Source organism: Zeus faber (assembly GCF_960531495.2).
Source record: "Zeus faber genome assembly, chromosome: 4".
Taxonomy (NCBI): Eukaryota; Metazoa; Chordata; class Actinopteri; order Zeiformes; family Zeidae; genus Zeus; species Zeus faber.
The window spans coordinates 5,103,646-5,127,573 of NC_137191.1; the positions used below are offsets into that span (position 1 = coordinate 5,103,646).

The 23,928-nt window shown below is 48.4% G+C and overlaps 1 protein-coding gene across 1 annotated transcript; it reads left to right on the forward strand.

Moving 5' to 3' along the window:
* The first annotated feature begins 4,077 nt into the window (after nt 1-4,077).
* LOC307229365 (vasorin-like) lies at nt 4,078-23,582 on the forward strand. The gene is made up of 2 exons (XM_079999355.1): nt 4,078-4,293; nt 20,642-23,582. The coding sequence occupies exon 2, from the start codon at nt 20,663-20,665 to the stop codon at nt 22,781-22,783; it is 2,121 nt and encodes a 706-aa protein (XP_079855481.1). The 5' UTR covers nt 4,078-4,293; nt 20,642-20,662; the 3' UTR covers nt 22,784-23,582.
* The last annotated feature ends 346 nt before the right edge of the window (nt 23,583-23,928 follow it).

The following is a 23,928-nucleotide window of genomic DNA, read 5'->3' on the forward strand; positions in this document are numbered from 1 at the left end:
ACCACCTATAACATTATACCTAAACTTAACCATCTCTAACATTATACCTAAACTTAACCATCTATAACATTATACCTAAACATAACCATCTCTAACATTATACCTAAACGTAACCATCTCTAACATTATACCTAAACTTAACCATCTATAACATTATACCTAAACGTAACCATCTCTAACATTATACCTAAACTTAACCATCTATAACATTATACCTAAACTTAACCATCTATAACATTATACCTAAACTTAACCATCTATAACATTATACCTAAACGTAACCATCTCTAACATTATACCTAAACTTAACCATCTCTAACCTGACATTTTTCGGACTACTGGGGTTTCGTAATAATGCGCCGTCCGAACAATGGACAGTCCCTGTTCTCAGACCCTCACTACAGGAAGCTTTGCTGTGAGGCCCAAGGTTGGAGCCCATCAAACATTTACGGACGCTGATACTCGTTGCGCTCCTTGTAAACAGAGTAAATCACTTCCTTCTCTCACAGGTCGCTACTGCTGTGCCGCGTTCCATAACCGATGCGAACAGTAACCGTACGTACCAATATCACAATTAAAATCAGAATCCGAGTGAGTTTATTCCACTAGGGACATTTACATATACAAGGAATTTGTCATGGTGAGAATTGGTGCTTAACATTCTAAACAAAAAAAAATGAAAATAAAATAATACAATGAAATAGAATAAAAAGTCAAGCAAAATGAAAATGAAAATATGAATAAACATACAGTATATACAGTGAGTTCATTCCACCCAATTGACCTCAGCTTGATGAAAGCCTCCCTTGGAAGACTGAGCTGTGGCTGAAGTCTCATATTGATGAATATGAATATGAATAATCATATTCAGGTCACTGCCTATTGTTGACTTATCTAATAAACACCTAAGCAAAATGTGTCTGCGTTGCCTTCGTCCTGTGTGTGAGCACCAGCTCACAGACTTATCTAACTGGCCTCCAAACGCTGAATGTCTAAATTGCGGGTTTCAAAGATACGGCCTGTGTTCGGTCCACAAAGGGGTCCAGTCTGGATGATTTGGGGAATAAGGTTTATTATAATAAAATTACAAAAAAGTTCTTATCTATATCTATGCAGTTAGTAGAGACACAGCTGAATCACATTGAGTTTGGTCGAGGTCGCTAAGATATTTAGAGTCAAACTTCATGAAGTGGAAACAGAGTTTGTAAAATGAAACACTTGAGGGGGGCTTCACACATTGAATATGTAGATAGCGTGTGCACACACTGTCCATATGTAATTAGGGTTCACCTCGTGCTTCAATATGCTCTGTTCACGTGCACCCATGGTACATGTGTGTGTGTGTGTCTAAGTGCGTCTACACATCTACACCTGTAATGTGCATGTGTCTCTGTGCATGTAGATATACACCAATCAGCCACGACATTAAATCCAGTGATAGTGATAAGTGATAAGTGATAACATTGATCATCTTGTTCCAATAGCACCTGTCAGGTGGTAGGAGATATTAGGCAGCAAGTGAACAGTCAGTTCTTGAAGTTGATGTGTTGGAAGCAGGAAAAATGGACAAGCATAAGGATCTGAGCCACTTTGACAAGGAGCACATTGTGATGCTAGGCTACTGGGTCAGAGCATCTCCAAAACCACAGGTCTTGTGGTTTTGGACCAAGTACACTCCTTCATGGCAACAATAGTCCCTGATGGCAGTGGCCTCTTTCAGCAGGATAATGCGCCCTGCCACACTGCAAAAATTGTTCAGGAAAGGTTTGAGGAACATGACAAAGAGTTCAAGGTCTTAACTTGGCCTCCAAATTCATATCTCAATCTGATGGAGCATCTGTGGGATGTGCTGGAACAACAAGCCCGATCCATGGAGGCCCCACCTCGCTGTCTTGGCGGCATGAGGGGGAGCTACACAATTTTAGGCAGGGGGTTTTAATGTTGTGGCTGATTGGTGTATGTGTGTGTTTGTGTGTGTGTGTGTGTGTGTGTGTGTGTGTGTGCGTGCGTGTGTGTGTGTGTGTGCGCTGTCATGTGCCAATGACATCATCTCTTAAATCTTCACCGTGCGTACATTGTGGTGCTGGTGAGGTTGGAGTGTCTCAGAGGATCTCCGAGTGTCTCGAAGGGGTCTTGAGGGGGCGGCCTTGGCTGGTCCTGGGGGAGTTTTGTCCCCTGAATAAAAACGTCCAACATGTGACTCTCAGGTTTCAGTTTGTGGTCGGTCTAATTGTGGTTTGAGTGCCGCAGCCCAGCCTGGGCGACGAAACGGAAGTCCGTGGAATGGCCACACCTCACTCTCCCAAGACGGCGTATTAATACACGCTCAGAATAGAAATGCGAGCGTGGCGATGTAAATAAACATCACTGCGACGGCTGGTCGACTTCTTATGACAGAGGCTTGATTAAATGAAAATCATCCAAGACGTTAAAGTGGCACCGCCTCTCGTTTTGTTGCATCTCAAACAAACAAACAACCAAACAAACAAACAAACAAACAAAAAGTGATTTTAAGCTGTTAGGAAAGTCAAAGATTTTCTGAATTGCACATATTTGTACAAGTTAAAGGTGCATTGTGTAGAAGTTAGTGCATCTACCGGTGAGGTTGCAGATGGCAACCAACTGAACACCCCTCCCCATGGCGGTGCAATGTGGCGGCTTCAGTGAAAGAGATGTGGCCGCCAAACTCATGATAGAGGCCAAAGTCCCTCTCTGGAGCCAGTGTTTGGTTTGTCCGTTCTGGGCTACTGTAGAAGAAACATGGCGGCGCAAACATGGCGGCCTCCGTGGAAGCGTACCCGCCCCCTATGTAGATAAAAACAGGTCATTCTAGGGTAACGCTTAGACAACGATTCTTATTTTCATGGGATTATCCACTAATTAAGACATACTTGATAATATTATATCCCATTTTGCCCAACTCTGCCAAGGCCATTCTGTAAATTCTACACGCTGCACTTTTTAATAGGTGAAATAATTGTGCGAATCCCCTGCACGCTATGCCTCCCCTTATCGGGGGCGAAACAGGGACGTTGCTTGAAAAACGTCTAGTCGGGTATTGGTATCCTCGCGATCTCAAGGCACGCGAGTACGCCCACGAGCACCGACTGACTTAATGCTGGTACAAAACCTTGGTGATGTCCCGTCTCGACTACTGAAACGCCCTCTTAACAGGCTTGCCGGCCTGTGCGGTGAAGCCACTGCAGATGATACAGAATGCGGCGGCGCGACTGGTGTTCAACCAGCCAAAGAGGGCACGTGTCACTCCGCTGCTCATGGAGCTCCACTGGTTACCTGTAGCCGCCCGCATCAACTTCAAGTCTCCTACGCTGGCCTACAGAGTGATGGCTGGGAATGCTACCACCTACTTAAACGCTCTTGTAAGAGCACATGTTGCCACCCGGATGCTGCGCTCGTCAAATGAGCGTCGCCTGGCTCTGCCGGCCGTACAGCCACGGCAATCCAGGCTATTCTCATTCGTAGTTCCACGTTGGTGGAACGAGCTGCCAGAAAATGACCAGAGCAGGGACCTCCCTCTCTGTCTTTAAGAAGCACCTGAAGACCCAGCGCTTCAGGGAGCACCTCCTCTCCTAACCTACAATTACCCAGCACCACCGAGCAGTATTTATTGTTACACTAATGTTGTTGTTACACTCATCTCTGTCGCAATGTAGCTCGAATGTTATTCTCCCTCGTAAGTCGCTTCGGATAAAAAGCGTCTGCTAAATGACTAAATGTGAATGTAAATGTAATGCCCATGCGCGCCGTTTCGGAAAAGCGGCCCGCAGACCGAACCGTCCCCCCATGTCAGATCTCGAGGAAATTAAAAAAAAAAAAAAACTGAAAAAGCCAATTCTCTCTCATCTCTCCCCTCTCGGCCCTGTGGCGGAAAATAATAATAATAATAATAAAATAAAAAAGAGAGTATCCCATCTTTTTATCGACGGGAGGGAAGTGGGCGGGGCCCGGGCGGCGGGAGCTCCCGCCGCCCGGGCCCCGCCCACTTTCCTCCCGTCGATAAAGAGCCGCGCGTCCGGCGGAGCGCGCTCCTCCGCGCACCGAGCCACGCTCCGCGGACGGACGAGCGCTCCAACGGAAAGTACCCGCGCCCGACGTTCAGCCCTTGCCACTGCTTTGAACTTTTTTTTTTTTTTTTTTTTTTTGTTGTTGTTGTTGTTGTTGTTGTTGTTGTTGTTGTCCCTCGGCGCGCGGCAGGGAAACGGCTCTCGTCGAGACGCGGCGGATGAACAGGACCGGGGGCGCATTCCTGGCGGACGCCGGTTTCGCTCGGGGGTGAGTTTCTCGGCGCGCACGCACACGATCGGACCTTTCGACTGCGCTGCGGGATTTGGGACCCCTAACACCCCCCCCCCCCCCCCCCCATCTATTTCGATTCGATGAGTAAACGATAAACTCGTGCACTTGTAAGCAAAAGTCAAGTTAAGCGTACTTAATGTATTGGAAGTCGAACCAGCGTCCCGACGCACGTCTGTTAATAAGAGGTTTGTAACACCCCGTAAGCTGCGACTGAACCTTCTGTTTTTCTGCGGACTGTGTTCGGGCAGATCGTGATTACAATTTCCCCCAGAAAATAGCGCAGGTGGTGGTCGTGGTCATTTTTTAGGGTGTGGACGGAACGTACCGAGTGAAAAGCAGAGATATATGCTTTGAGATTGTGTTCAGTAAAAGTCTAAAGTCTCCGCGAAACTGAATATACTTATACTTGAAGAAATTTACTTAGGTACAGTAACAAAGCTGTATTTCTTTACTTTCCACCACTGATAATAATAATAATAATAATGATAATAATAATAATAATAATAATAATAATAATAATAATAATAATTTGCGGGCGTGTCCTTTGCATTCCTCACCCTGCGCACAGTTCACCCTGACTTTAAACCTGCGGGACAGAAGATGAGCCCTTATGGCTGTTATATAATAATAATAATAATAATAATAATTATAATAATTATTATTATTAAAAATAAAAATGATAATAATAATATTAATAATAATAGTGATGATGATGATGATGGAGATGATGATAATGATGATGATAATAATAATAGTAACCTTTATTTGTTTCGCATCTCATACACAACACACAATTTAAAGTGATTTACATAAATGTAAGTCGTTTATGTATTTCTTCAGTAATTTTAAGTAACAACACGAATAATAATACAAGCAAAATGCATTTCATAGAAAATAATTCAATATTAACCTAAACCTAAAATATTAACATGAAGCAGGTACTTTGTGTGAAAGCTGTTATTACATTTCTGAATTTCTGATTTCTCTTCTAAATGAAAAAGCAAGAGCATTTATTGCCACAGATGTGGTATGGTGGCATTATGGGACTGGTCATTTAATATTGTTGAGTCCTGGCTGAGGTTTTCACATGGAATCTCCACTCACTGTCAGTCAGATCTGTGTGTGTTTTGGGAAGTCTGGTGCAATAAAGCTGCAGGGCAAATGGATAAAGTGTGTGAGCATACAGAGTGAGGACGAACTGGGAGTATGGATATGGGAAAAGTAAAGAAAGGTAGATGGAGGGATGAGCACACGAACTGAGCATGAGGGAGAGAGAGATGGACAAACATTCCTGACTCGGTGTCTGAGCGATTTAATTAAGGTTTTTGGGAGATGCTGCATCACTCGGGGGTGAAGGCTTAACCCCGACACCCCCCTCCCCCCACCCCACTCTGGTGTGGACTAATCCCTGGGGTCAGCTAATAAGTGTTCGGGTCGTACCACCATGACGACTAAATGGGGGTGGGGGGACCCCAATCAATGCATGAAGCTACACACACAAAAGGAAGTGTGTGTGTGTGTGTGTGTGTGTGTGTGTGTGTGTGTGTGTGTGTGTGTGTGTGTGTGTGTGTGTGTGTGTGTGTGTGTGTGTGTGTGTGTGTGTGTGTGTGTGTGTGTGTGTGTGTGGGGTGTGTTGAGCTACTTCTTAACGGTATTAAAGTGTGCCCTGTAGTGCTGTGATGTGACCCCCCTTGCCTCCCAAACATCCCCCCACACACACACACACACACACACACACAGACACACACACACACACACACGGGTCAGGCTCTGGTCACTGTGACTCTGACTGAGTGTTAAGTATTGTTTTTTTAAATAAAATAAAAATGGCTGCTTGAGACATTGAACCCCTGGGAATAATGGGAATAAAATGTCAGTGTCGCTCAGGGACACCTCGGCACAGACAAACACCTCGGTATTGATAATTTCACGATACCTTGGGGGATGACTATTGGTGCTTTTCTTAATATTTACACGCAATTAATGTTTGGGAAACAATCATGAGTAATGTGGATATGATGACCAATGATGAGGACAGAACAGTGTACATAGTTCAGTAATAACTACGTTATGACGATGACCAATATCCAGCGTAGATCCACCGGCGTGGAGACCCCGCAGAATGTAACGTGTCGTTTTTCACAGAAGTTCGGGTTTTGCTCAAATTGGGTGTTGGTTTCCAGCGGCATGTTGAAGGAGTCTTGACGGGGGTCGGTCCGTCTCGCCCGACGCGGCGGTGACTTAGCGTGGATCAGCGGCGGGGGAAACCGCGTCCCCCAGGGGGGAGCTCCAGGGGTCACTCCTCTATTGCTGACCCACGGAGCGTGTTGTTAAAACACCCACACTGTCCCTTCCCCCTGATGTGTCGTGGACGCGCCGCACTTCACCGGGGAAGTGAGGATTTTGACAACGCTATGTTTCAAATAAGACGGCAGTTTATTAAGGTTTCCTGTTTCCCGACCGTGTATTTTTTTCTGTCTGAAGATTTACAAAGCATCAAATCATTGCTCGAGAAATACGTTTAGGTAAAATATAATGAATACTCTACCTTGTTGAGGATGTATCTTTGATCTTTTACCCGTTGTATTTACCACCGTTTTAAAGAATGAACTGCTCCTGGTGCACTGCAAAGTGACATTGAGGGGGAGAGGATCAGATGGAAAACCAGGTGTTTTGGTGGTCTGTGACACCCAATCTGTCTTGAGAGACACACCCAGTCTCCCCCTCCTGCAGCGACCATGTCCCCTACCTGTGGGCAGGGGCGCGCGTGTGTGTGTGTGTGTGTGTGTGTGTGTGTGTGTGTGTATGTGTGTGTGTGTGTGTGTTCAGATAAGGGGATCCCTCCCGTTGAGCCCCTTCCCTTCGCTCTGCTTTTGTTTCGCCTAAAGGTATACATTGATGCACCCCCTAAGCCCCCAGCGGCCCCACCTACCCAGACACACACACACACACACACTCACACACACACACACACACACACACACACACACACACACACACACACACACACACACACACACTTGTGGCCCCCGGGGGGATGGGGGTCCTCACAAAGCACTTCAAAGGTTCCTCGTCTGGACCTGCGCTCCTCAGGTGCTGAGAGCCACCGCTTAGGCCGGATATGTTACTGCAAACGTGCGCGCCCAAATTCCAGCTTCGTGTTTCCCTTGTTGTGTGCGTCAGGACAGGTGACAGATGCGTCTCCTCGGCCGCCCCTGGCGCCACACACTTCAGGTGAAGAGGTGTGTGTTGTGTGTATGTGGTTTGTGCTCGTGTTGCGGTATCGTGTGTCCTTTACCGGCCGAGCGCGTGTACTTTTGCTAAAGGGCGGACACAAAACCCCTTCCCTTGTGTGTATGTACGGGTACGGTTGTTGCTTTCAGCCGTCGTCGTGCTCTGAGATGTGTCCCCTCAGAAATACCTCACGAAATGAAATGTCGAGATGCAGTACCAGATGTGGCCGCTGGGAGCGCTGTAGCAAGCAACAATAGGAAGCAGAGAGTCTCCCCAAATGTCCTATTTCTGATATCTCTTATATTTTTAATTCCTTGGCGCCTCTAAAGCTCACACACACACACACACACACACACACACACACACACACACACACACACACACACACACACACACACACACGCGCACACACACACACACACATGCACACACAAAGGACCAGTCAACCCTGAAACTGACACGGCAAGAGAAACAAGAAGTGTGTGTGTGTGTGTGTGTGTGTGTGTGTGTGTGTGTGTGTGTGTGTGTGTGTGTTTGTGTGCCTGTGGGTGTGTGGGACCATAGTTAAGTGTTGCCCCTCCTCCATTACAAGAAAGAAAGTGATGGAATTTGGGAGATATTCATCAAAATATATTGTGATATGTGATTTAGTGACAGTGGTATGTGCACAGAAAGGGAGAAGTGGGCTCCAGAGGTCACTAAAAGCTGGTGTGAGACGGGTGTCTTCCTCCGGGTGCCTGTGACCGGCTGGGCCGACGTGGCGGTGCCTCGGGGTCGGCTGTGGAGAGGCCCCGGACCCTCAGACCGTCGGCCTGGAAGGACGCGACGGCGACGGGCGTGGCACGCATGTGGCACGATTTTGTTTTGCTCTCAGGGAGATCTTGGCTCAAACATTTCGCTCTGTCGTCATGGTGGCGCAAAATAATTGAGATGAGGGAGAAAACAAAATCAGCGGCAAGAACACACACGTTTCTCTAATAGACACAGTGCTTCATGCATGGAGTAATAATATATAATGAAATTAAAGTAATAAAAGTGGGGTTTTTTTGCGAAACGTGGGGAAATAATTCCCGCCAATCAGCTTGGTTTCGGGTTAGAAACGCCGTTCCAGGGACCCGTGACCCGCACGGTGATGAATTCACCTTTATAGGACGAGTCTCGGATGACAGCGACTCAAATCGCTTCCGCGCCGCCGGTTAAATCCTCCCTCGCAGCCGAGCGCCGCGTTCTGTGTGCGTGAAGCCCAGACCCATTCTCCACAGCGGACATCGCTGTGAACTTGTGTCTGTCCCAATAATGTGCCGCTGTGAAAAGCAGCTTTCAGCTTCAGTTTGAAGGAGGGAGCTTCAGGCTGAGTTGTTTACTCTCGATCGGTTTGCCGCACTTTTGTGTGTCTGCGTGTGTGTGTGTCTGTACAAGCGTGTGTGTGTGTGTGCGTGTCTGTGTGTGTGTGTGTATGTGCATGTGTGTGAGTGTGTGTATGCCTATGCGTGCATGTGTGTGTGAGTGTGTATGTATGCATGTGTGTGAGTGTGTCTGCATGCGTGTGTGTGTGTGTGCGTATGGGCATGTGTGCCTGTGTGTGTGTGTGCATGCGTGTGTCTGCCTGCGTGTGTGTGAGTGTGTATGCATGTGTGCATGTGTGTGTCTGCATGCGTGTCTGCATGGTGTGTGTGTGTGTGCGTATGTGCATGTGTGTGAGTGTGTGCGTGTACATGCGTGTGCATGTGTGTGTGTACATGCATTTGTGTGTGTGTGTGTGTGTGCGTATGTGTGTGGGTGTGTACATGTGTGTGCGTGTGTGTGTGTGTACATGTACATGCATGTGTGTGTGTGCATGCGTGTGTGTATTTGTGTGTGTGAGCGTATGTGTGTGTGTGTGTGTGTGTGTGTGTGTGTGTGTGTGTGTGTGTGTGTGTGTGTGTGTGTGTGTGTGAGCGCATGCACGCGCGCGTGTGTGTGTGTGTGTGTGTGTGTGTGTGTGTGTGTGTGTGTGCTCGTAGGTGTGCGCTCTCCAAACTCCGCTGCAGCCTCCGGGCTCGTTTCAAAGCCGTGTGTCAACACCTCGTCTCCAGTGGAGCGTGTCATGGCTGCTCCCACAGCTCCGGTCCCCGGTGTCCAGTTACCCCCAGAGGAACCCCACACTGGAGTTAGCTCCATTTATTGACACGTGTAAAGACTTGCACCCGTAGGTAAATATTGCTTTTTAATGACCTTTAGTTGGCATGTGCTGTCATGGCATTTTACGACGCGGGGGGTGATAACGCATTTGTTTCACAACAAACAACAAACAAATTTCACAACAGCAAAGCAGGCTGATCCCCTCTGCAGCCGTGGACGGAAACCACAGCTTTCTTTGGTGTGTGTGTGTGTGTGTGTGTGTGTGTGTGTGTGTGTGTGTGTGTGTGTGTGTGTGTGTGTGTGTGTGTGTGTGTGTGTGTGTGTGTGTGTGTGTGCGGTGAGGGGGGGGGCTCACACAATCACCCAGGTCACAGGCTTCACCCGGCCAAGCAAAAACACTCTCAGCTCGGTCTCCAATTATTGCATTCTGCAGAAATGAGCAGACAAATGAGTCCGTCTGAGTGTGTGTGTGTGTGTGTGTGTGTGTGCGCGCGCACGCGAGCGGCTGAGTGTTTACTTTCCAGGACCCGTCAGGAGTTTAAGTAAACAGACGAGTGATGAATTCAGCAGCGAGGGTTCAGCAAACCCAGCGCAGCCTGTGTGATCCAGACACGTCCACATCCAATGCTTCAGCACGACGCGCACACACTCAACGCGCACGCGCCTTTCGTGAAACCCTTAATCCGTTCAACACACACACACACACACACACACAGAAAATATTTCCACCTTTCTTTCTTCTGTTGTTTGGCCGTGTCTGCTTCTGTGTGAGTTCCTCGGCGTCTAACAGTAAATCTCTCCACACTCCCTCACCTGACGCTGGTTAATGAGGTGAATCCACAGCAGGGGTTTACATGTCTGTGGGTGTGTGAGCGCAAACATCTGTGTGTGTGTGTGTGTGTGTGTGTGTGTGTGTGTGTGGGTGTTGGTGTGGGTGTGGGTGTGCGCGCGTGCGTGTGCGTATACAGTGAATGGCATTGTGGTAAGTGCCGCCATGTCACCGTTAACAACCTGATGCATGCTGGTTATCGAAGGTTATTTGAGAATTTAATCTGTCAGGAGCGGGAAAGTTCCATTGGACAGCATACCGCCATATGGTCATCCATAATTCAGCAAATGAGGCCACGGATCCTGTTTGATTCCGTTTTATCTCTGGGACCCCATTACTGAGAAGAGTTTTATGGTTAAGTATGATTTAGTGTCTTTACTCTAGTCAGGGAGGAAACAGTGAAACATGGATCCAAACAGTCGTTTGAATACGTTCTCTTATGGCGCTAACGTCTTGGAAACACCACCAGTGGAAACCGTGGTGAAGTTGAAGTACAGTTTTAATCATTTTGCTGGGGACCCCCTGGAACCTCTTCAGTGGCCCTTAGGTGGTCCCCAGGCCCCACGTGGAGGACCACAAAGCGAGTTTGTGAGCTTCATTTAATATTCATTTCATATTAAATGTACAGTTAAAACACTACGTACTATAATGAACTATTAAGATACATACGGTACTGGGGCAGTTGTCCTTGCATTCCATACTTGAATTAATTCACCACTGCTACTAGTGGATATACAAGTAGAATATCTTAAAATTAGAAAGTACAGGCGGCCAAAAGGTAGCAACAGCTGAAAGGTTCTTCCAGGTGTTTGAACATTGAGAAACCGGAGGTAAAGAACCAGGGAGAAATGGAAAAAAAGGCCTGAAAGAATTCTCCTTGTAGCTTTTCTCTGCACACCTGTGCTCAGGTGTGTACCTGCCCCAATTTCTGTGTGTGTGTGTGTGTGTGTGTGTGTGTGTGTGTGTGTGTGTGTGTGTGTGTGTTTAACTACTTCTCAAAGGTATTTAAGTGTGCCCTGTGGTGCTGTGATGTGACCCCCCCCAAACAACCCTACACACACACACACACACACACACACACACTCACACACAGTGTTATTCTGTTCGCTGAGCTGAAGGCTTGTCCTATCCTTCATCAGTTTGAAATGAGTGTCACCTGCAGTCTGCAACACACACACACACACACACACACACACACACACACACACACACACACACACAGTGTTATTCTGTTCACTTAGCTGAAGGCTTGTCCTATCCTTCATCAGTTTGAAATGAGTGTCACCTGCAGTCTGCAACACACACACACACACACACGTGCACACAAACGCACACACACGTACACACACACGCATATACACAAAGTACAGAGCACAAGTTAAGAGAAGAGAACGTAGCCTCATACAGTCACATAGGTACATACTGCATATGCTCTCAATCTCAAATACACTGTATCCTTTTACATTTTTTTAAATAAAAAAACATATATTAGAATAATGTTTATATTAATAAATTCAAAATTATTATTATTCATATTATTATTATTATAGTAATATAGAAATATATATATTATATAATATAATAATATAAAAAAAAATCCATTTTATATGTAAAGTGCTTTTCACAATGCTCAACAGCATTTTACATACAAATTGACATGGACTAAAACAATGCGTAAACCAGTTTTGAGATTTGAGCGATATTTTCGATGAGTTATGACTCGACGTTGGAGGCTTCTATTAAAACAGGAAAATAAAGCACCACTTGTGGCATGTGGCTGGTGTCTCACCCATCTTTCATCACCTCCAGTGGATAGACGGGTATCTGGATTAACAGGTGATTATGAAGCCGTGCAGCGAGTGCTGTGCACTTCTGCTGCAAGGTGTGTGTGTGTGCACAACGCACGCCACCTGCGCTTTGTTTGGACAGACACTCTTTCAGAAACACACACACACACACACACACACACTCACATAAGCACCTGTAAACCAGGTACAAGCATCTCAACGTGCACCGACATGAAACCACCAGAAGGATCCTCTCCAGGCGCAGCAGCCCGTCGTTAGCGCATTGTGACAACTAATGGCTCCATGAAAATAAATCTTTTTCCACTTTTCACCGTCCAACTATTCACCCAGTTTCCATGCACGACCGGTCGGACGGCCAGGAAGAGTTTCACTCTGAGATCTGTCGGTCGACAGTCCCTTCCACACACTCTGATGAGTATTCGCGAGACAGGTATCTGGTAGTCTGTCGGCTGATCCGGTTCTGCGGGAAAAAAAAAGTATCTTTATTACACGTCAGCTGACCGGGGCCATGAGCAGGTGTCCAGAAATTATAGGAGTTATCCCCGGTGTGCACTGCAGGGCTTCCGCGAGGACACATTTCCAAGATCTAAAGCGAATCAAAAGGAAATCTAAGAAGAGACTCATTAAGAACACGTCCCCATCACCGACAGTCTTTTTGGAAGTCTCTCAGTGTGTCCCTGTATCGCCGCCATTATTTGAGGCGGGCGTGGACCCAGATGTCACCGTGCTTGTACCTCATCCCTGCCATACCTGCCGGGGGCAGGACGCGTTCCGGGCGCCGCGCTCGTCAGAAACATTTTCCAACTTGTCCTCTGGCAGCAAGACGCCTCTTTTGAATGAAGGCGCCCTTGCGCCATCGGTTATTGTTGTGTTCGATGTGGCCGCGTTTTTTTTTTTTTTTTGTGGCATTATGAGGGCATATATTTTTGTTCCAACGTTTCATCCCTCTTTTTACATTTATGGTTTGTTTTGCTGCGCTCTCTCTGCCGTACAAGTCACGTCCCATCTCGGACGGCGTCTTTTGATGTTGCAGACTGCCACGCTCAGGAGACATTTTTCTACCACGAAAACTCCCTTTTCAACCTTCAAACGGGAGACTACAATGGCGTCACTGTAGAAGCCCTGGGTGTAGCACATTAGCACATTGGCCTTTTGACGGGTGGTGCGTCTGATGGAGGCTCGGTGCTGCGGTGCCGGGGGGCTGGAACTGTCAAAGGGAACAAGAGGGAAGTAGAGAGAGAGCGAGAGCGAGGCTGAAAGGGGGCAACAGTCCTCAGGAAAGAAAGAGTGGAGGAGGTGGAGGGAGACGTCACGTCGGGGCACGAGAGATAAATGAGAGGGTGGGTGAGTGGGGGGCGTGACGAACGGCATGACCAAAGTCAGATATTTCGAAGCCCGTGGCTAAAAAGATTTGAGCGCCTTGGGTTCGTGATTAGAAAGGTTCATCACGGGCCGGGACGCGCTGCCGCTCCCCTCCGCAGGAAGTGTTCCGCTTTAAGCGCAGAAGCACAAAGACCTGCGCAGAGAGTGAGGTACTTGACAAATGTACCTGAGTATTCAGGCTGTGCCACCTCTGGGGGACACGTGCAATCAAGGGAAACCGCAGAGCTAGGGCACATGGCACCGCGTTCAGATATTCAACATCGCCCGTTCATGTCTGTTTTGAGCGTTTTCCTCACCAGGGAATCTGCTCGCTGTGGTTCTCCAGATGGGCCCGGAGCTCCCCGACCACCTGCTGGGGGAGCCGGGTGGGTGGGGGTCAGGGTGAAGTCTGGGCGAGAACAGAGCGCCGCTTAGAGTCGAGCACGTAGCCCGGTGCGCGGCGTCGACGCCTGGGTTGAGAGGTCAAGGGGCAAGGCGGCCGGGGCAAGAAATCGAAACGGCCCGGGGAGGCGGGTGCGGTCGCAGATAGCGCCGCCACGACCGCGCTCGCCTCCCCGGGCCGTTTCGATTTCATGCCCCATCTCGGCGCGTCGGGGTGTTTTCTGTGCTCCGGGGAGGGCGGCAGAAAGCTTTCCCCGCAGAGGCAGGACCCTGCAGCGTGTCGAAGGGTAATGCCGTGGTTAGTTAGCGTGCGCTGAGCGTGTGGAATGTGTTGTGGATGGATTTGCTGGAGGGCCGGGGGTATGAGGGTCAAGAGTTGTCACAGGGAGTTAGAGAGACACGGCAGCGCACAAGCGCGTGTGTGTGTGTGTGTGTGTGCTTGCGTGCGTGCGTGCGTGACTGTGTTTCTTTGCTCCCTGCGCTCCCGGTGCACGTCTTGTGCACGTTGCATCAAGTCCCCGCTTCTGTAAAACAAATCCTCTTACACAATCTCCCTCCCAGTCCTGGGCTTTGTTTGCCACATTGCTCCGTTTCGGGGGCGCCATCCTCTCCAAGGCCGGCGGGTAAATGGATATTGCACTTTGGGAGTTTCAGAGTTTTCACGGTGGAGGTTGTGGCCGTCTTTTTCTCCCGCGGACTCGTCGGAGCGACGCGGAGGTCCTCCCGCCTCCCCGAGTCTTCACCCAATCCCCACCTTCCTTCTCCTCCAAGCTCCCCACGACTCCTGCTCTTACCCAAAACTTCTGTCTCTCCACGATTCCCTTGGATCTAAGTAAGTACAGATCCTTGTAAAGTCCTTGTGTTCGTACCGAGGCAGAAGTTCTTTATTTTTGATATAGACACTTGGTTCAAATGGTTTTGAGGTTTCATTGTTGGCCGGAGCCCAAAAGGTTAGTTAATACAGACCTTTCCGGCAGAGTGTGGCTTTTTTCTTTTCTCTCTTCAAGAAAACGTGATTTGCCGCGGTACGTCAAACATGTTTTTTGTTTTTGTTTTTTGCTTTTTTTTCAAGCCGTGTACTTCTGTTTTGCAGCTCGCACAGAGAATACGGTGGAAGAAAAAGTCCCATCGCTGTTACGACGGCCTCGGTTCATGCAGAGTGGATTTGTGGTTTCGTCAGTACGGAGGTTGCCGGCGGCGACCGACCATGAAAAGAACGCTCTATTTCTCTTATTGTTTCCCTCTCTCCCTCACTGACTCCGTTTATTGTTCCCTCGTTCGGTCTTGAGCTCATCGCAGGGAGGTAAACCGCTTGTGTGTGTTTTTACTTTAGCCCTGTCACAGTGAGAGATGGCCGCAGTGCATTGTGGGTAACAGAATCCAGCTGGGTGCGAGTGTGCGTGTGTGTGTGTGTGTGTGCGTGTGTGTGTGATACCTGTACTCCGTCATGTCGACAGCACCACTTGTCCCTCATCGCCTCGTCTTATCTCCGATACAAATAGCTGCAGATACTATACTGCATTCTTTGAGATTCTACAGCCGAGCACTTTGTCACGTTAAATTATAGATTTATCCTCCTAAATCCCGTTCCGAAAACGTACAAAATGAAAGAGGAAAGCGAAGAAAAAAAACAATAAAAAGGGGGGGAGGCGTATACACACCAGGAAAACAGGCTTGTGCAGACACGGCTCAAGGCCTTCCACTCCTCCGTTCTCTTCGTATCTTCCCTCCTCCACAAAGCCGGGGAAACCTCAACAACAGGGTTTTCATTTGGGCTCCTGTTTGCCTTCCTGTTGTGTGTTTTTTAATTTTTCTTTTTTTGCTTTCAACCACAGTGCAAATGGTGAAGGCAGTTCGACAGGAAACATCTTCTCTCTCTTAAGGAGCTGTTTGTGCAAAACTCCGACCGTTGAGACGCAGGGACTCCGGGATGGTCGACGTCCACGCCGTTGTTTATCGATCGCTCGCGCTTCGCTGTTTTTGCTCGGCCCGTGCTCATCAAGCGCTTGAGGAATTTAGGAAGACGTCCTTGTTGTAGGCGTCGCAGACCCCCGCCGGCGTCCGTGACACCCACGGCGGTTTGTCGCGGACTCATTTTCGTTTTTCTGACTCCGCTCCGCATGGAGCGGCGGCGGGAATTAATGAATCCGTCGGTATCTCCTCAACCCCGCTGGAGACAGCAGCGGTGTCCTCGGTTCGGGAAGCTGATGAAGATGTACTGTTACCCCGACGCCCTAGAAGTGGGATCGGGAAACGCTCCGCACGCGCCTCCACCATTGGAGCTGATCCTGTTTTCTTTGGTTGTTTTTTTTCAAGTAAGATTTGTGAAGGTGACTGTTTTCCCTCAAGGGTGAAAAGGGCAGATGGCTTGCCAGACATCCCTTCAGAAGTGTCCTCGCGTTTCGTTTCGGATTGTTGGGGAGTGGGAAACCGCCAAAACTCTCTCAAAGGCGAAGCCAAATTCGCCTTTGGGGAAAATCTACGACAGGAAACGTGTTTTACTACACGTGTGTTAACAGCTGCTTCCTTACCAGGACACTCTCCGCGTTTCTCGTCTTCTCTCGCCTACTTTCTCTCCCTCCTTTATCCCTCTGTCAACTCAACTCTGCCTCTCTATTATTTATATCCTTCCGAAGCAAACACAACGTCCTCCATTCAGACACATTCTCCCACCTGTCGCTCATCGACAGTAATTGAGCAAGGAGAAGGCTGTGCCCTTCAAGGCGTTACGAGCAACTCTCTGATCCTGTTATGCCAGTGTACACACACACACACACACACACACACACACACACACACACACACACACACTGCATTCCAGGTTTCGCTCAAGGCGTACGTGTGTGCTTAAACCTCGGCGTGAGTTTGAGACAATAGAAGTGCATTGTTTTTAAAGAACCCTGACACCAAAGCACCATGGTGAGATTTCCACCTAAAGGAAAAGTATATAAGTACTTGCTCTTAAATGTACCTAAAGTACAAAGTCATAACTTGTATGCCCCGATATGAGTCCAAAATAAATATAAAGTACGACTACCCCTTTTTTCTGCAGACAACGCTTGTTCAAGATCCTGATTACAATTTCCATTGAAGTAGTACAGGCGCTGTCACTTTCAAGGATGTGGACCTGATGATGCGCAGTTTGATGGATCGTCGAAGAAAAATCTTGAAACAGTGCGACTGTGCTGGAAATGTGGAGGAGTAAAGATATTTGCATTGAACTAGAGGGGAGTAAATGTCTGAAAATGAATATACTTAAGTTAGTGAAGAGACTTGAAGAATGTCCAGCAACGGGTCATACCGCACTGCGCACCGCTGCTTGTTTCAAATTCAGTTCATAACATCAGAAAAGTAGTGGAGTCGGGGAGAATAACGCAGGTAAAGGGTTGGCTGCACGGGCTGTGGGGGCTTGATGTGAACCCCACCTGCTTGGCCCTCCCTTCGCCCGGCTCAGCCCCGTTCCAGGAGCCCTTTGTTCGCCTCTCGCAAAAAAAAAAAAAGAAAAAAAAAAGGCCCTTTAATTGTCGGCACATGGCTTGGCACCGAAAAGTGCTTCTACATTAAAAACACATGTTTAACTCACTGACGCAGTTTGGTCGAAGGAAAAAACCCCCAAAAAGAACGACGACACAACAAAAACAACACACCTGCATGTTCACGTCAAACCAGGAACGGGAGGAAAAATGACAAGACAATCACGAATCGGGAGTAGTGTTTCTGCGTGACAGGAAATTGGCTCCAGCTTTGCGGTGGTGTGCTCACTGATGAGGGTCGATAGTTCACTACGTGCTCAATGAGCACCGACCCCACCCCCGATGAGCCTGTTGAATCACATTTCATGAGTTTGCCTCCACCTCTTTCACAACATTCGCTGCTGACAGGTATCTCTCCTGGTACCTCGCACCCTGTCGTTCGCCTTGGCTTTGGGAGGTGGGGATGGAGGGATGGAGGGATGGAGGCATGGAGGGATGGATGAAGGGATGGTTGGATGGAGGGAGGGATGGAGGGATGGATGAAGGGATGGTTGGATGGAGGGATGGATGGATGGATGGATGGATGGATAGAGGGCAGAGAGGGGGGGGAGGGGGAGGACTACCGCATATTTGCTCTGGCCCTGCGTCCTGTCTGTTATGAAGAGCCAGGGATGAATGGAGGAGACAGGAGGGCGGCGTACGGGCCAGAGGCTTCTGGCTTTAATGAAATGTCTCAAGTTTCTCTTCGACCTTCAACCAGGCAGCGTGGGGGGGGGCGATGGGTGGTGGGGGGACGGGGGGGTGGGGGCAAGGGTTCACTGATACAAACCAGGTCAGAGAGAGAAAAAGAGAGCAAGGGGGTGGGGTGGGGCGAGGGAGAGAGAGAGAGAGAGCAGTGAAGGGAAGGGGGAAGGTGAGGTTGTGAACAACAAACGTTGCGTGCGTGCGTGTGTATGTGTGTATTGTCGTTGTTTTAGGTTTCTCGTTCGTGTTTCCCGCATTTCACGCCCTCATTGTTCTCAACTTGACGCCATTCGATTCTGTACGAAGAAAGCGAGTGGATTGCGTTCCGGTCAAAAATCCTGAGTCAGATCCGAAACGGATGACACTACTGTGTGTGTCGAATCTTGTTGCGTCATCCATTCGGGCAAGTGGTAAACATTCTAACTGACCTCGACCGAGCGGGCAAGTCGTTGGCAGTAAGATGGCCACCATGCCAGAGCAAGGGCTTCGATGTATGGAGCTCATGTGTCGTACGCGTCGATACGACTTAAGCAACTTGCACAAAAAAAATCAATCCAAAAAGCTAAAATCCGGGTTGAATTCTTGACCTGGTTTGGATTGACAGTTTAACCAAAACTAGGAAAATGCAGATTTCATTTTGATTCCATAACTAGAATAATGAGAATGAGGAGCGACAGTGAGGGCGGCCATAGAACAGAAGGTGCTGTCACATAAGCGGCAAAAAGAACATCCCCCCGATCACGCCTTCGGTCCGTCTCCTGAACGCGGTCAGGTCGTTCTTTTATGATGAGCGGTTACGATGACGTCGCCAACTCCCAATTCAAACATTCCAGAGTCTGGTCTTGCCTCAAAGCCGGCGGCCGAGGAGGAGTTTCCGAGGAGGAGTTTCCGAGACGCCTCCCGAGCGAAGCGACTTCTCGTGAAGCAACTGGCTCCGCTCTGCGCTCCGACTTTCGGGAGGCTTTCGTCACTCGATTGTTCCCTCCCCCATAAATCGCACCGTTATTACCGATTTTCTTTGGAGCGGTTGGGCGTCGGCTCGAGGCCCCTCGTGAGGCCCCAAGGTAAGCAGCGGGAGGATGAGATCGGGGGGGGGGGATTTGGGTGTTGGCGCTTGGTTGTAAAGACGTAAAAAAAAAAAAAAAAAAAAAATGGGTGGCGGTGGAGGGGAGGCTACGGGATAAAGGAGGGAAAGGTCCAGAGGAAGTGGAGAATAAGGAGGAGAGGATGAAGGGGGAGAGATCAAGAGGGTGAGGGTTTCTGAGGTAATTGTTGAAAGCAGACGCTGGGAGGCGGGGGGGCTCCGTCTTCCTCAGGTTTATTTTTGACGCCGTTCGACGTTTACCCTCGAGATGTCTCGGCTCCATCAGCCAGCCCTTCAAAGGGGATCCAAGCCGGGCTGGCTTTATCAAACACCTCGCCGGGGCCGTGCAGGGCTCCGGCTCTGTTTGAACAGTTGGGTGAAGGACGCTTTTGTTGGATACAGCAATTCTTCGGCCTAAGCTTGTGCTTTTTCGAGGAAATTAATATCCAGTCGTGTTTATTTTTTTTATTTTTTTCCACAAATCTGACTTATTCAAATCAAGTCATAAGGCAGGGTATCATGTTTCCTTGTATTTTTAGTGCTTATTCATCCTCTGCACGGCATAGTTCAGCTGTGACTGTACATGTAAGGTAAATGTCTTTTCACGCTATTTCATTTTCCTTTTCTTTTCTTTTGTTTCTCTCACATCTCCCAAAGGGTGTTAGCACACGCTTACTGGTCCTTGCTTAAGGGTTGTAGCCCGGCGGCTGTGGCAGCTGTGTGTGTCCGGCCGTGTTCATGCAGTCTGGGTTTCATGGGCCATGGGCTTTGTCATAAACACAGAGAAGAGGCAGAACATGCTTCTCATTTACTCCAGAACTGGCCACCCTGGGTGGGCCCTCGTTGGGGGCAAAAGTGGCTGTGTGGGTTGCAGCGAAAGTGGATCATTAAGAAAAATAGAAAACTCGAAATAATGAATGTGTGTCTGTCTGGCAGTGTTATTTTGTGTGCGCACATGGGCATGTTTTTGTTTGTGTCTGTTCACATCTATAGGTGACGCGTGCTCATATGTTCACAATTGTATTAATGCTGACGTATGAAGAACACCGTGTTTATTAGACAGTCAACCGAATTTGAATGAAGATTTATGACTCAAAATCAAAACGCAGCTCTTCCATTACACTTTTTACTACCAAAACATGCTTAGTTGTGGGTCGTGTCTCATGAAAACTTTTCCATCTTGAGTAAGGTGAAATGGTATATATGAAGATATATGTGAAGAACTCTTTTTCACCAACCTTTTCCCCTCTCTCTCTCTGTTTTGCAGATCCTCAAGCCTGACTCCATCATGTCACTCTTGTGCCCCCTCCTCCTTTCCCTCCTCCTCTCGTCCGGCATGGTGTCATCCAGTGACTGTCCAGCGGATTGTTCCTGCCAAGGCCAGGCCTCGATATTCTGCATCATGCGGCGCTCCACTACTGTGCCACACAGTGTTCCCGCCAACACCAAGAAACTCTACATCTTCCAGAACGGCATCAACACTCTGGCGCGGGATGACTTCACTGGCCTGAAGGAGCTGGAGTTGTTGGACTTGAGTCAGAATGAACTGACTGACGTTCCAGGCGGTGTGTTTGAGACACTGTCGACACTGAAAAACCTGGATCTGTCTTCTAACCACATTACCCATATTTCCAAGGACAGCTTCTCCGGGCTCATCCAGCTGGAGAGACTATATCTTTATTCCAACCGCATCCAAAGCATCCAATCAGATGCGTTTGAAGGCTTGGAGATGCTGCTGGAGCTTAAACTCCAGAGGAATCAGCTCACCTCCCTGCCATCTCTCCATCTCCCCAAACTTTTGCTGGTTGACCTCAGTCACAACAGCATACCAACGCTGGGCTCCACAGACCTACAGACCCCACACCTGGAAGCCCTAATAGTGGCAGCTTTAGGGCTTTCCTCCCTTGATGAGGATCTGATGGCCTCCCTCAAAAACCTGCATAATCTAGACGTGTCTTCGAACCAGCTGGTTGAGGTGCCTGAGGCCCTGAAGCAGGGATCCATGAAGGGCCTGATCAAGCTCAACCTAGCCAGTAATCCTCTGGGTGAGCTCAAAGTAGAGGACTTTCAGAAGCTGGTTGGGCTCCAAGAGCTTGACCTGAGTGGACTAAATCTTCAAGGATTTCCCCAGAATTTCTTCCAGGTCTTTCCCAGGTTGGGACATCTGACAGCCGCTGAAAACCCTTTCAACTGCCTCTGTCAGCAGGCCTGGTTTCCAGGATGGCTGAAAGATAAAAAAATAAATTTACGAAGACCTGAAGAAACCAGATGCCACTTTCCCCCAGTCAATGCGGGGAAGATGCTGGCAATGCTCGAGCACCAGGATTTCGGATGTCCTCCTACCACAACAGTCCTGACCGGATCTACTATGGAAAGCACCCCTGTGCCCCTTTCACTCACCACTTCCCAAGAAGCCACCCATACTAATGCCATTCCACCTCCCCCACCCAGTGAGGAGCCTGACTCTGACTATCATCCGCTTCTGCCTGAGCCTCCTGTCTCACCTAGTGCCACCAGTAGGGAGCAAGAGCAACACATTTGCCCAGCAAACATCTGCCTCAATGGAGGTACCTGTCGTTTTGATCCCCTAGGGCAACTGGCCTGCCTATGTCCCAGAAGAACCTCTGGCCTCTACTGTGAGAATATCGAGGAAGACGCTGAGCCAGAGAAACCCCTGGCAACAGAGGTCTTTATTGTTGCCCCTGTGGTGACCTCTGAACCTGATTCTATTAGCTCACGCCAGGTGACCTCCACCTCCATTCTTGTAGACCTGCACCGATTCATCGAGACAAGGCCACACATCCGGGGTATCAGGCTGACATATCGTAACCTCTCTGGACCCGACCGCCGCCCTATGATTCTCAGCGTGCCAGCATCCTATCGAGAATACACTCTGCGTGGCCTGAGGCCCAACTGTACCTACTCAGTCTGTGCCAGTCCACTGGGTGAAAGGGTCAATTCCAGGGCTAACACCACTGTTGAAGCAGGTTCGTGTATAGAGGCTCGCACAGCCAGTGGCCAGCCTACATCTTCAGAGCCCAGGGTCGAAACACAGAACCAGTTAACCTACACTGTCTTTCCTGCTGTGGCTGCCCTGGCACTGGTAGTGGGAGTGGCTATAATCGCGGGGGCGGTCATCTGTGTGCAGAAGAGGAGGCAGACAAAGGCTGACCTGGAGCTGGAGCTTGGCCCTACTGACCCTGATTCCATGGAAGGGGTCAAAACCTGCATGGAAAGTGGGGGAAATGGGACCCTACCCCACAAAATACCAGAGACTGACCGCGGCCAAACACCACATACACCTGCATCGTCACAACAAAATGGGGTTTCTGAATATGAAGTTCCCCTTATGCAGGGACATTGTCCATCAAATAACAATGTAGCAGCCTTAAAACCGTCTTATTTCTAAGATTCAGTTTAGTTCATTGACTTTAAAAGACATTAAATCGGTTGGGCTTGCCCATTTCAGATCATGGAATCCCCCGGCAGGTCTGCAGAGATGAAGCAGAAGACTTCAACTCCAAGATGAAATATCCATATCCATTACAGCGATAATCAAACAGTGGTCTTTTTTAAAATCATTACCTAGGTTGTTGTTTTAGAAAATCAATAACTTAATAGTGTTAATATAAGTGTGTCGAGAGTATGCAGGATGCCATCCCAACCAACTGCTACACTAGAAGATTATTTTGCTGAAAGTGTACTAATCAGTTGGAATGAAACCCTGCAAACTCCTGTCAGTCCATGACGCCTTTTCCTGTTTTAGAGTTACATTGTTTTACTTACAAAAAAAAAAGTGTTTTCTGTCACCAAGCAAACATGGAACAATGAAAGGGATATTTTTCTAAGTCTTCTAGCAGAGTTTGAAGTGGGCGATGAAATCCACAGTGTTTTAAACTAAGTGCAATGACCAACAAGGGTCTTAGTCCAGTAGCAGACTGAAATACGGAAGTGCCTTTTTTGCATTGACATGACTGTAACTCTTCAACATGTGGGTTTTTGGTCCTGTTTATAATTGCTTTGTTGATGTAAAAGAACTGCATGTGAATGAGCTACAAACCCATTGCTGGAAACACAGAGTTCGGGGTGTGTCCCATAGCCCGGCTGCAGAACTGGAGCAGATGGCAGCGGTAGACGTGACAGCTATAATACAGACAGTGAGCCGCCTGGATTGCACTTCCTTGGAACAAAATGTGTTTTTCACAAACTCCTTCTGGGGGGGGGGGGGGGGACTTGCACTAAAAGCACTTAATTCCAGTGCTGAGTAAGGAACTGCTTCTATTTTATCTATCTATTCGTACTTTGAGGCAAGGACCTGCAACAACACTTCCACAAAACAGCTGCAAAACGCCAGAACCCCTGTCTTTGCTTGTGTATCTAAGGGACAGAATTTTACATTTTGAGCACCGGACTTTGGTTTGGTTTTAGTTATCACAAAAAGATGGGTGATAATCGTTCAAAACCTTATGAGAACCTTCTGCAACTACCCTCTTGCTGTGAAAGACAAGTGGACGGGTGTACTAACTCAAGGGACATTGAACATGGACTCTCTGT

Excerpts from the sequence above, each read along its gene's own strand:
- LOC307229365 (XM_079999355.1), top strand. The coding sequence starts at position 20,663 with ATGTCACTCTTGTGCCCCCTCCTCCTTTCCCTCCTCCTCTCGTCCGGC.